The sequence below is a fragment of the Chamaea fasciata genome, unplaced genomic scaffold (genome assembly GCF_029207755.1).
Source record: "Chamaea fasciata isolate MVZ Bird 193981 ecotype frontalis unplaced genomic scaffold, bChaFas1.0.hap1 SCAF_19, whole genome shotgun sequence".
Lineage (NCBI taxonomy): Eukaryota > Metazoa > Chordata > Aves > Passeriformes > Sylviidae > Chamaea > Chamaea fasciata.
This window is the reverse complement of record NW_027094104.1, coordinates 11,206,597-11,218,430: the sequence shown is the minus strand read 5'-3', so window position 1 is coordinate 11,218,430 and position 11,834 is coordinate 11,206,597. Positions and strand designations below refer to the sequence as shown.

The window sequence follows — 11,834 nt, the reverse complement described above, 5'->3', positions numbered from 1 at the left end:
GGGGCACGCGCGGGAGGCCGGCTGTCCCCGCCAGGGTCACAGAGGTTTGGGGTGTCACTGCCCGGGAGTGCATTGGCCCGTGCCTGTCCCCCTGCCCTGTCCCTCCTCGGCAGGAGTGTCGCACCGTGCAGGAGCTGTGGCAAGGCTCTCCAGTTTTCCATGCAAATCCCAGAGGGAAGAGGGCTCCGGCAGGACTGGGGTGAGCCCCACGCTTTGCATGGCACGGGAGCGGGGCCAGGGCTCCGTGCCGGGTGTGCTCCTGCCCTGCTGCACCTGCCGGGGCCGGGCTCTCCCACCTGCTCCCGGTATTTGCATTCCCCTCCCAGCGGGTCACTGCAGCCCCAAGCCTTCACCAGCCCCTGTTTTGCCCCAGAACTGGACTCTGAGGAGGCCAGAGATGTCCCTCAGGCACTGCCCACAGCACACACCCCTCATTGCCACCGAGCTCGGGATCCCAACCCAAAAAATCCATCTCGCTGCAGGGCCCTGCTGGGAGCCTTCAGCCTCAGCCCAGCCCTGCTGCCTTTTCCATCTCTCAGAGCACCACTGACCTGCTGTGGGGTGACATTTCCCCGCGGCAGCCCATGGAAGGGGGAGGAAGAGGTTGGTTCCCCGTATCTCCTGATGTCATTAAACACCAACGCACAGCTGACAGAAACCCTCAGAGCAGCCCAGGGAACTGCCAGGTCCCCCCAGATAACATCAGCTCCCGGCCACGGAGAGAGGAAGAGCCAGGTATGACCCTGCTCACACAAAGCCTTCAGTCAGAAAACTGGGGGGGAAAAAAGGGAAGAACCAAAGTGGAGCAGAGAAAGAACCTCTTGTGCGGCAGGCCGGGGACAAAGCAGCTCTTTGTCCCTGCAAACGCCGTGCTCTGGGATTTACAGGTATTTTGGAGCCCTGCCTGTGCATGGGTGGGGTGCAGAGAGGTTTTGAAGCAGTTGGAATCTCCCTCACATGGAAAAATTCTGTCTCCTGAAGTGATCTCCTGATACTCCAAGGGCTGGAGCCAGGCTGGGTGACTTGGGGGTGCTAACCTGGAGAGGAGAAGATCCAGAGAGAGCTCAGAGCCCCGGGCAGGGCCTAAAGGGGCTCCAGGAGAGCTGGAGAGGGCCTGGGGACAAGGGATGGAGGGACAGGACACAGGGAATGGCTCCCAGTGCCAGAGGGCAGGGCTGGATGGGATCTGGGGTAGGAATTGTCCCCTGGCAGGGTGGGCAGGCCCTGGCACAGGTGCCCAGAGCAGCTGTGGTGCCCCTGGATCCCTGGCAGTGCCCAAGGCCAGGCTGGACATTGGGGTTGGAGCCCCTGGGACAGTGGGAGGTGTCCCTGCCATGGCAGGGGGGGCACTGGGTGGGCTCTGAGGTCCCTCCCAACCCAGCCCAGTGTGGGATTCAATGAAACACAAAAAGCTCACCTGAAGCACTAATTCCCGAGGGGGTGTCCTGCCCGGAGAGGCCCTTGGGGCCCAGGACGGGGCTGTCCTGCCATGGCAGCAGCCACAGCTGCCTCTGCTCCCCAGATCCCGCTGCCACCTGAACCCGTGCTGGGAGTGGCAGCTCCTGGCCGAGGTGACACCACTGTGACACCCACACGGGGCTGGGCCCCCCTGGGGCTCACACTCCCGCCCCTCGGTGTCCGTGGCAGCCACTCAGTTGCCACCAGCGCCCCCGGGGCTGTCGCTGGTGGTGCCGGGGTGTCGGTGGCAGTGCCCGGGGGTCGGTGGCAGTGCCCGGGTGGCAGTGGCAGTGCCCAGCAGGGCTGGGGCTGTTTCTCCTCCTCCTCCCGGTTCCAATTTCGGCCCCTGCCCCGCACCCTCCCGGCGGGGGGAGCCGGGCCAGCCCCTCCTGCTCCTCAGGGACACTCCGCTTTCCCCAGTTTTATTTCCCGTCGTTCCGGGGCTGCTTTAACAACGAGGCTGTCGGGCTCCCAGGGGAGCAGCGGGGTTTGGCCAAAGCCAGCGGAGCTGTCCCAGCCCCGCGCCCGTCCTGCAGGGAAAGCTGCCCCTGGCACACGGCCAGAGCCAGCCGCGGGTGATTTCCTTACAGTTGGGAAGGAACAGGTCACAAAGCAAACACGTTTGATGCTGCGGTTCTATTTTCTGCCCTGGCCTTCAGCCCAGAGCTATTTTTGGTCCTGCTCCAGCAAATATAGAAGATGAGGAGATCTGGAAAGCCGAGCTGAGTTTGGTGGCGCTGAAGCTGCCTTTTTCATTTCTTTAAACTGAGTCATCTCCAACCCTTCTCATCTTTTTTTTTTTTTTTCTTGAAAAAATCACGCTAAGGAGATAAAAGTATGATAATAATTTATCATATCAATTTTTGCTGCTGGGCAGCATCTCAGGGTGTCCTGTGAGGGTGGAAAATATAACTCATTTGATAAAGACTGTGCAGGTTCTACCTGCTGGTTAAGCCCAGGTTACCCACCTGTGAGCAGGAGACTTTGGAGCACCTGAAAAAAAAATCCCAGCCCTGTGGTGGGCGCTGGAATTGTCTTGTCCCAATCACTCTCTGGGCCTTTTCGTGCTCCCAGGTCATCCTGGGGAGATTCGGAGCCTCCTCCCACCCACCCAGGAATTCCTTGACCAAACTCCTTGACTCCTGTACTGGAAATAAACCAACTTTTAATATTTTACAATTACTTTAAAAGTTCTCTGCACAGTATTTTACAGGTCAGCACAGACTTTACACAGATCTGCTGAGGCTACACAAATGTACAAAGACGACCCCAGAGAACCCTGGAATTCTTTCATTTCCAGAAAGCATCAGAGGTCAAAACCTTGGCCAGGATTATGAGTCCCTGGAGTTTGTGCTTGGTTTTCTCTATGGGAGGGAAATTCTCTTCCCCAGGATTGCTGTAGGGCCAACTGAACCCAGAGGGATTGATGTCCTGGCACGGGTTCAGCCACGGATACCAAGATCCCAGAGAGTTTGACAGGATAAGGTGCAGTTTAAAAGCCCTGAATGTAAAAAATCACCAGCGTGCCAGCAGCCCTTGGGGACAGTGCTGAGAGTCACCAGGTCCTGTTTGCTGGAGGACCAAGGGACGCCCTGGACTGGCCCCACTGTGACTGCGCCCTGCAGCCCCCAGCAGGGCCAGGGTCCCTTCCAGACACATCCAGGGCACACAGAACCTTGGGATCAAGTTCCTTTGAGCCTGCTGCAGGCAGTGAGCTCCCGTGCTGCCAGCACAGACACAATCCCCAAAAACATCCCAGAAACAGCCTGAGGCTTTTCCAGTCCTATTGCTTTGCTCGTGGGGTCAGATGACCCCTAAATATCCTCAAATATTGCACCTTTCTGGACCCACAGCCCTGCAGAGAGGGGGAAGAGGTCGGAATGTTTGTGGGGGGAGGAGCTCAAACCCTGCTGTCACTTGCAGGTGTCACCAGGTGGGTTTGGTGCTGGGTCCTTCTCCAAGTGTGACTCTGCAGCTGGGCCTGAGGCAATCCTGGAGCTTTCCCCAGAACTTTCCTCCCTGCTGGGAGTCCAGCACAGCCCCTGAGGGGTTTCCAGCACCCACTGAGGGTCCAGCCCTGGGCTGGCTCTGGCACACGGTGCTGGGAGCAGGATGTGAGACCAGGGAGTACGGCTCAGTGCTGGAGTCCTGCAGGAATGGGAATTCCTCTCCTGGATGCACAGGAAATACATGGATGGCCTATTGCACTCAGTTCCCTGGGACACAGCCAGCCCCTGCTGCAGGACCTCCAGAAGGGGAGGGAAACCTTGGGAAACCTGTCCCCATCCCAAAACACTGCCCTGAGCATCCTGCACCTGTCACAGGTGAAACACCACCAGGACAGGGGTGGGTATTTCACCAGCACAATGGGATCTGTAATTCCCACAGACACCTGGCACCACTGAGCCAAGGACATTGCTTTTCCCAAATAATATCCCCCTGGCACCATTTTCCAGCAGGGAACATCCCTGTCCTTGCCCTGCCCTTCCACCCAGGTGTTGGCATCTGCAGATCCACAGGGAGATATCCAGGAATCCTTCCTCCCCTCGCTTGGAGCCCCAGAGACACCCGAGCACAACGATCCCATTTCCTGAGGAGGGGCCAAGCCTGGAGCCGGAGCAGCTCAGCCACCACTGACACCACAGCGACCCTGCAGCTGCAGGAGCTCTCGGCCAGGCAGGGCCGGGTGTCCTTTTCCTCCTCCTGAGGCTGGACGGGCGTGGGACGGAGCCTGGTCTGGAGGGACACGGCTCCCCTAGGGCAGCGCCCCGCTGAAGGTGGCAATGGGCAAACACAGCAGGGAGTGGAGCTCGGAGGGGTCCTGGGCAGGCGCTGGGGACCCTCGGGGGGCCAGCGGGTCACTGTCCCGGGGCTTGTAGCACACGGAGATCTCACACCTGCAGGGGACACAAGGGGACAAGCTCTGGGTGAGCTGTGGGCTGACAACACTCAGGGGCTGCAGGAATGGGGCTGCAAACCCAGCGGGAATGGAAATGGGGCTGCAAACCCAGAGGGAATGAGGCTGCAAACCCAGCGGGAATGGGAATGGGGCTGCAAACCCAGAGGGAATGGGAATGGGGCTGCAAACCCAGAGGGAATGGGAATGGGGCTGCAAACCCAGCGGGAATGGGAATGGGGCTGCAAACCCAGAGGGAATGGGAATGGGGCTGCAAACCCAGAGGGAATGGGAATGGGGCTGCAAACCCAGAGGGAATGGGAATGGGGTTGCAAACCCAGAGGGAATGGGAATGGGGCTGCAAACCCAGAGGGAATGGGAATGGGGCTGCAAACCCAGAGGGAATGGGAATGGGGCTGCAAACCCAGAGGGAATGGGAATGGGGCTGCAAACCCAGAGGGAATGGGAATGGGGCTGCAAACCCAGAGGGAATGGGAATGGGGCTGCAAACCCAGAGGGAATGGGAATGGGGCTGCAAACCCACGGCCCCTCTCCCACCCACAGCTCAGGGACAGGTCAGGATGCCCCGTCCCAGGAGCTCTGGCTGCAGACTCCACCTGGTTACGCTCTGCAGGATCTTCTGCTCGTCCTGGTCCAGGCACACGGCGAAGGAGGACTGGACCCCGATGATCTGGACCTTGTCCACTTTGATCTGGGACACGCTGATCTGCTGAGAGGAAAGGCTGGAGTGAGGGAGCTGCTGCCCCAGCACATTCCCCAGGGGCAGGACTGGGGGGAGCTGCTCTCTCCAGCCCTGCTCCCCTCCCAGCTGGGCCAGGCCTACCTCACCTCCCCAAACGTGACAGCTCCAGGACTGGAGTTACCTGATTGAAACTTTTCTTGGATTTGGAGTTCTGCCTCTTGACCACCTCGGTCACGGTTAAGTTGAGACATTCTGTCTTGGAGGCTGCAACAGGAGGAAACTGCCGTGACCTGGGGCTCTGCTGGGAACACAAGAGGTCCCAGCACCTCTCAGAGCACCCCAGAGCTGGAGCTGCAGCAGGATCCCATCGCTGGGGGAATCCTGCTAAACGTCCTCTGTAATTCCAGAGGCTTCCCAAACACAGCAGGAGAGAATGCTGGAGCACCCTGGGCTGCAAATGGGAGCAAAAGCATCGCCCAGGGGCGTGAGGAGAGCCCGAGTGTCCTGAGCCCCCTGGAAGGCGCCCGCTCGTGCCTGGGATTACAGTGACATCCTGTGGCCGAAGCGCCGAACGGGAAAAGCAGCGCAGCCAAGGGGATCCGAGTCCTCACTCACGGGGAGGAGCTGAGGCCACCCCTGATGCAAACCCTGAACTGGAGCACCAACATCCACCTCAACATTCACAGGGGGTGAGAATCCCATTCCTGATGTTTTTCTCCCCGGATTAGCTCCATGGATGGGGAGGGAGAGTGGGAGCTCCACGGGTCATGCAGGGATGTCTCCTGTCTGTCGTAGCAGCCATCCCCCTGATTATCCTGGTGACAAACACCTGCCAGGCACACGAGGAAAAAGCACCCAAAGCCCCTCAGTCTCCTAGGATGTGACTGATGGCCAAACCAGCAGCTCTTAAACAAGAGCAAACCAAATACACACACGGACCACGAGCCTTGGAGCTGTTCAAAGGCTCAAATCTTGATTAATTGGAAACCTGATTAGAAAAAAAAAAGGCTTCTGAGGGCAAGGCAGGTGTCTGGGAGCTGTGTCTGAGCTGCAGCAGCAGCTTGGGCAGGGCTGCATGTGAGGCAGGGCTGCTGTGGGTGCAGGACAAGCACCTGGCCCTGGCTCCTGCTTTATCTGAAGAGTTTTACCTGCTGCTCCTCCCAGCCAAATCAGCGTTTTTCTGGAAAGCATCACTCCCCAGTGGGGCTGAGCCATCCCAGCCCCATCCCCAGCGGGTGTTTGGGGACAGTGGGACAGGACATGTCCCTTGTCCCTGCTGTGGTGAGGACTGCAGCACAGCTGAGGGAGCACCAGGACACTCCCAGGTGTCTCCTGCATTCTCAGCTCCCCCATCTGCTCCAGATCCACTCCGTTCCCTCGCTCCCCCAGTGCCTCCCACCCTTCCCTGGGCACCCACCGAGCTCCTCGTGCCTCCTGCAGGCCTTACTGAGGTTGACGGAGGTGCAGACCTTCTCCACGTCATTCCAGTGACTCCTGCCACTGGCAGCTGTCTGCAGGCACCAGCCACAGCCCAGGGGAGAGAAGCACACGACCGTTCAGCTTGGAAAAGTCCAACCCTCAATCTAACCCTGCCAAGTCCTTAAACACCAACCCCACACCTTTTAAGCATCCCCAGCGATGGTGACTCCACCACTGCCTCAGTGGGCAGCTGTGCCAGGGCTGGAAAACCCTTTCAGTGAAGAAATAGTCTCGAATATCCATTCTAAACTTCCTGTGGTGCAGCCTGAGGCCATTCCCTCTCCTCCTGTCCCTGTTCCCTGGGAGCAGAGCCCAACCCCCCGGCTGTCCCCTCCTGTCAGGGAATTGTGCAGAGCCACAAGGTCCCCCCTGAGCCTCCTTTTCTCCAGGCTGAGCCCCTTTCCCAGCTCCCTCAGCCCCTCCTCGTGCTCCATTCCCTTTTCCAGCTCCGTTCCCTGCCCTGGACACGCTCCAGCCCCTCGGTGTCCTTGCCATGAGTGTCCCAGAGCTGGCCCCACCCTGGAGGTGCCCCGGCAGTGCCAGCACAGACCTTGCTGTATGCAATCTGTAGTGTCAGTGGGATTGCTTCCCTGTCTCCATCTATGCCCAGCCTTTTGCTGCCTGGACCTGCAGGGAACAAGGAACAAATGTCACACGGGGGGGGGTTTATCCCAGGACCTGCAGAAAGGGGGAAAGGCCTTGCTGAGCACAGCTCTGGGGCAAAAGGAAAAAAAAAAAGTAAAAAAAGAAAAGATAAAAGGTGGCTTAAAAGCTGCCAAAAGCTGCAGAAAGCAGAGAGGAATGACAACACAAAACCGCCCTGCAGGACTCAAAGTGGCTCTGGCTGAGCCGGTGCAGAGGGGTCAGAGCTGCAGGGAAAACACAGAGCAATGAGGGGCACAGGGCTCCCCCTGCTCCTGTTTGTTCAGGCACATCTCTGCCCACATTAAATCACCCCTGAAACACTGCGCCTGACACTTCCTAACTGTTGTGGGGGTTTTTTCACCCCTGAGTAATTTTTTTGCAGCTGTGCAGTGGTGCCAGACAAGCCGAAGGGAACAAGTCAGATTCAGCACTGGTGGTTTCTTTGTCCAAGATTTTGGGGGAGCAGGGTATTCATAGGGGGTATTTTCTGGGCTCTGCTTCGAAGGACAAGTGGAGCTCACAGCCAAGCCGCTGGTTAAAGCCAAGAAGGACGTGCTCAGGTGCAGTTTTGGGGGCTGGCCATGAGGTGTCTGTGTGAGCTGCTCCTCCCGTGCCGGCAGGAACTGCAGCCAGAAGTCCCTGCCGCTGCTCCTGCTCCCTTAATACCACCAATGTTATAAATTCGGGAGGTAAAAGCACAAAAAATCACACGCAGAAGGCTCCAAGCACACACACAGACCTGGCTTTGCCCAGTAAAATAAGGAGACGAAAGGAGGGATTTTATCAATGACGCTTTTGGACAAAGCACAAAGAGAAAGCAGCAAAAAGGAAAGATTAGGAGCTGCTGCATTTGGCAGGTGCTGATGAGAGGAAGGAAACGGGCTTGGAAGTGTTTAATTGTAAATCCATTCTAGAGTTAGGAGCAGCACAAACAATCAGGCATTGCCATGGTTTCACTCCAGAGGGAATACAGAACTGGGATGTTTCTGTCCCAAACCAGTGAAGGGCTGTCTGGATCCTGGCTCAGCCATCTCCTGCAGCCTTCCCTTCCCTTCCCTTCCCTTCCCTTCCCTTCCCTTCCCTTCCCTTCCCTTCCCTTCCCTTCCCTTCCCTTCCCTTCCCTTCCCTTCCCTTCCCTTCCCTTCCCTTCCCTTCCCTTCCCTTCCCTTCCCTTCCCTTCCCTTCCCTTCCCTTCCCTTCCCTTCCCTTCCCTTCCCTTCCCTTCCCTTCCCTTCCCTTCCCTTCCCTTCCCTTCCCTTCCGTTTCAGCCCCCCAGGGCAGGTGTGGGAGCAGGAGCAGTGACAGACCTGAGGCTTTGATGGCCCTGGTGGCTGCCGAGTGCCCCAGCTCCAGGGAGTGGATGAAGACCTCGGTCCTCTTCTCCCCCCCGATGAAGGTGAGCTGCCAGGGGGACACGAGGGGACGTGCGGGGGTGAGGGGACCCGGCCTGGCCAGGCTTCACCCCTCCCAGCCCTTAGGGAATGGGGCACTTTGGGAAAACCCTTCCATGTTCTCAAAGCACCTCTCAGCAGGGCACCTGCCTTTAGCTGGACTTCTGACTGCTAAGCCTAAAGTCCTAACTAACTAGGATTATTATCAAATATTTATTATTATTATATCAAAAATATTATTAAATAACCAAAATGTTTGGTTCTTTAGGGTTATTATTATAACTAAATAATATATCTTATATATTAAATATAAAATAAATATGAAATATATTTGTTTATAAATATTATTGTATTTACCGATATTTATATTAGTAAATATAACAGTATTATATTTATATTTAATAATATAAATAACCCTAAATAACCCAAACCTCTCATTTTCACTTAAAACTCTACTCATACTGGAAAAAAAAAACAACCCACAATGACCCAACAGCAGGGTCTGGGAATTGCTTTGGGAGCACAATTCCTATGCAGCTCTGCTCAGCTGGTCCCCAGCCCCAAAGCAGGGGCTGCAGCCCCAGACTGAACCTTCCCCAGCACACCTGCCCCGGGCACACAGCGGGGTGGGGAAAACTCTCCTCATGGAGGGGCTGGGGTTGGGAAGCAGAGCTCTGCAGAGATTCCAGCGCTGTGGAAAACCTGGCAGCGCTCCCAGGCACTGCTTTGTGCCACGGGGAGAGGTACTGGGGTGGAAAACTGCTGTGCTGGGGCGGGATTGCACGGTCTGGGCACGAGCTGCTCTCAGTCTCGGAGCCACGAGCACCAGCCAGGGCACCACGGCCACCCAGGGGACAAAGGGGACCGAGCTGTGCCCCGGCAGCCCCTGGTGGCTGTGCCACCTCCCCGTGCTCCACAGGCAGGGCCACCCCTGTTTCCCCCTGCCCACCTCGGTGTGGTAGAGCTGCAGCAGCACGGGGCGCGTGGCGAAGCGACAGTAGTACAGGATCATGTCTGCCAGGATGGGCAGCTGCTCCTGGGCGTCCTCCTGGGGCTCAGCCTCGGGCTTGGCACACTGGGGCGGCACAACGGGGCAGAGATGGGTCATTTCTGGTGGGTGGCACCTCCAGCCACAACTGCCCGCTGTGGCCCTGATTCTTCAGCCTTCTGATAGTGTTTACATATTTTCTACTGGAGTCCCTTACAAAGAAGATTGTTTCCATTCCAGTCTGCCATGGACTGCTGGCTTGACCACTGGGGTCAGGGAGGCGTTCCTCTCATCTCCCAGTCCTTGATCAAATCCCAAACCCTATTTAAACCCCAAATCATAATGAACTTCCTCTTTCTCTGCTCACCTCTCAACCTGAGTGTGGTTCTTTCGTGTCCCTAACAGCGACAGCCCACCCCACCCCACTGGGGACAGGAACCTCCCACTGACCACCAGGAGCCCCAAGTGCATCCCGTGTCCCTGTGGCACAGCAGAAGGTTCTCCAAACATCTCCCCCAGCTCCCTGGGGAAGGGGCAGCCCCCGCCCTGCCCGTGGCACCCACACACCTGGCACAGGACGTCCATGGGCAGCTTCATCAGCCCCAGGACGTTGCGCTCGTACCAGGGGTCCAGCAGGCCGATGTAGTGGGAGATGTCGTTGGTGCTGCCCTCCATGCCGGCCACAGAGGGGTCCTGAAACCAGACGCCGCCGTCACCCCGAGGGTCCCGTCAGCCTGCCCCGCCCCACACAGCCCCCCCGGGCCGAGCAGAGCCCCACTGACCCCGTGGGGAGGGGACACCCACCTGTGCCCGGGCTGGGGGGTCCCCCAGGGCCGGCGAGGGGTGATGGTGCATCTGCGGGGTGGACGGAGCGGCGCAGCTCCTCTTCACGGGCACGTAGAAAAACAGCAGCCTGAAGTACCGTGTCAGCGAGGGGCAGGAGCTCTCCTTGAGCCTGGGGAGGGGCAGAGGGGCTCAGCAGAGGCTCCTGGCAGGGCTGGCACCGAGCCACCCGTGGCCGGGCTCACCTGAGGTCGCGGTAGGCGCGGGCCACTTTGCCCGAGATGCGGTCCGAGCCGAACACCACCACACGCAGCGTGCCCACCTTGGCGTCCTCGTCGCAGCTGAGGAAGGGGCGGCGGGGGAGCCCCAGGGCCCGGGGGGCGAGCGGGGCCGGCCCCAGGTGGCCCGGGCCGTGCTGCGGCAGCGAGAGCGCGCGGCGGGAGCGCGCGGGGACGCGCGGCTGCGCCGGGGACGCGCACAGGCTCTCGGCGCGCCGCAGAGACAGCGAGCACGGCCCCGAGCAGTCCCGCAGCTCCCGGCGCAGCACCAGCTGCTGGCTCTTGCTCTTGAGGAGTTTGTAGAGCCTGTTGGTCAGCGACTGGCGGTGCTTGGGGGGCGGCCGGTCCGCCCGCAGCTCCGGCCGGCCCGCGGTGTCCAGAGAGCTCTCGTCACTGTCCTCGGCGTAGCCGCTGTCCATGCAGTCCTTCAGGCTGGACACGAACGACTTCAGGGATTTCCTGGAGACCACGGTCAGCTCCGAGATGGACTCCTTGGAGGAGGTGAAGAGGGACACCCGCGAGGGCTTGGAGCCCTCCTCGGACAGCTCGGAGTACACAGAGTCACTGGAGATGGCGCAGAGAGGGGACAGCAGCGAGTCCTGCTCGGGGGAGCCGCCGTCAGTCTCCACATCCTCCTCCTCCTCCTCCTCTTCATCATCCTCCTCCTCGTTCTCTGAGGCCAGGGGCTCGACAATGCTGCACTCCTTGCTGAGGACATCGTTGAGGATGTCTGGAAACAACCAGAGGGAGAAGGTGTCTGCCATGGGCTCCAGCAGAGCCACGGCAAATGTGGGGACCCCAGACAGCGCTGCCAGTCATGGCTAAAGCTCTCCTCCATCCTGCTGTCAAGCAAGGAGCTGGAAACCTCCCCGGGGTTTTTAGATTTCCCCAAAAGGCTCGATTGCAATGCAGAGAAAACTGTGTTTCTCTTTGAGGTTCTGGCTGCGTTCTCAAAAGTCAAACTCCAGCTGGGCTTTTCCTTCCTTCCCACCCAGCCTGCACCACATCCTCACGTCTGATCCGAGTTTAACCAGAGGGCAGGAGCAAAGCTGAGCCTTTGGCTGAGCAAACCAAACCCCACAGTGCCCCAGGGGCAAAGCTGAGCCTTTGGCTGAGCAAACCAAATCCCACAGTGCCCCAGGGGCAAAGCCGAGCCTTTGGCTGAGCAAACCCCACAGTGCCCATCCTGCCTCACTGTCTCCTTTGCACTGCA

The 11,834-nt window shown here is 58.7% G+C and overlaps 1 protein-coding gene across 2 annotated transcripts in view; it reads right to left on the bottom strand.

Annotated features, from left to right (window-relative positions):
• Positions 1-2,605: 2,605 nt before the first annotated feature.
• PIK3R5 (phosphoinositide-3-kinase regulatory subunit 5) overlaps positions 2,606-11,834 on the bottom strand; it is a 42,624-nt gene continuing 33,395 nt past the window's right edge. Inside the window, exons 10-19 of one of the 2 annotated variants that reach the window (XM_066200544.1) lie at positions 10,589-11,351; positions 10,365-10,515; positions 10,128-10,253; positions 9,522-9,647; positions 8,489-8,582; positions 7,087-7,163; positions 6,475-6,568; positions 5,239-5,321; positions 4,972-5,084; positions 2,606-4,355 (exon numbers count right to left, since the gene is read on the bottom strand). In XM_066200544.1, coding sequence (XP_066056641.1) covers positions 4,214-4,355; positions 4,972-5,084; positions 5,239-5,321; positions 6,475-6,568; positions 7,087-7,163; positions 8,489-8,582; positions 9,522-9,647; positions 10,128-10,253; positions 10,365-10,515; positions 10,589-11,351 — 1,769 coding nt within the window. In that variant the 3' untranslated portion in view covers positions 2,606-4,213. The remainder of the gene's footprint in view (positions 4,356-4,971; positions 5,085-5,238; positions 5,322-6,474; positions 6,569-7,086; positions 7,164-8,488; positions 8,583-9,521; positions 9,648-10,127; positions 10,254-10,364; positions 10,516-10,588; positions 11,352-11,834) is intronic. The other variant, XM_066200545.1, reaches the window with a different exon arrangement.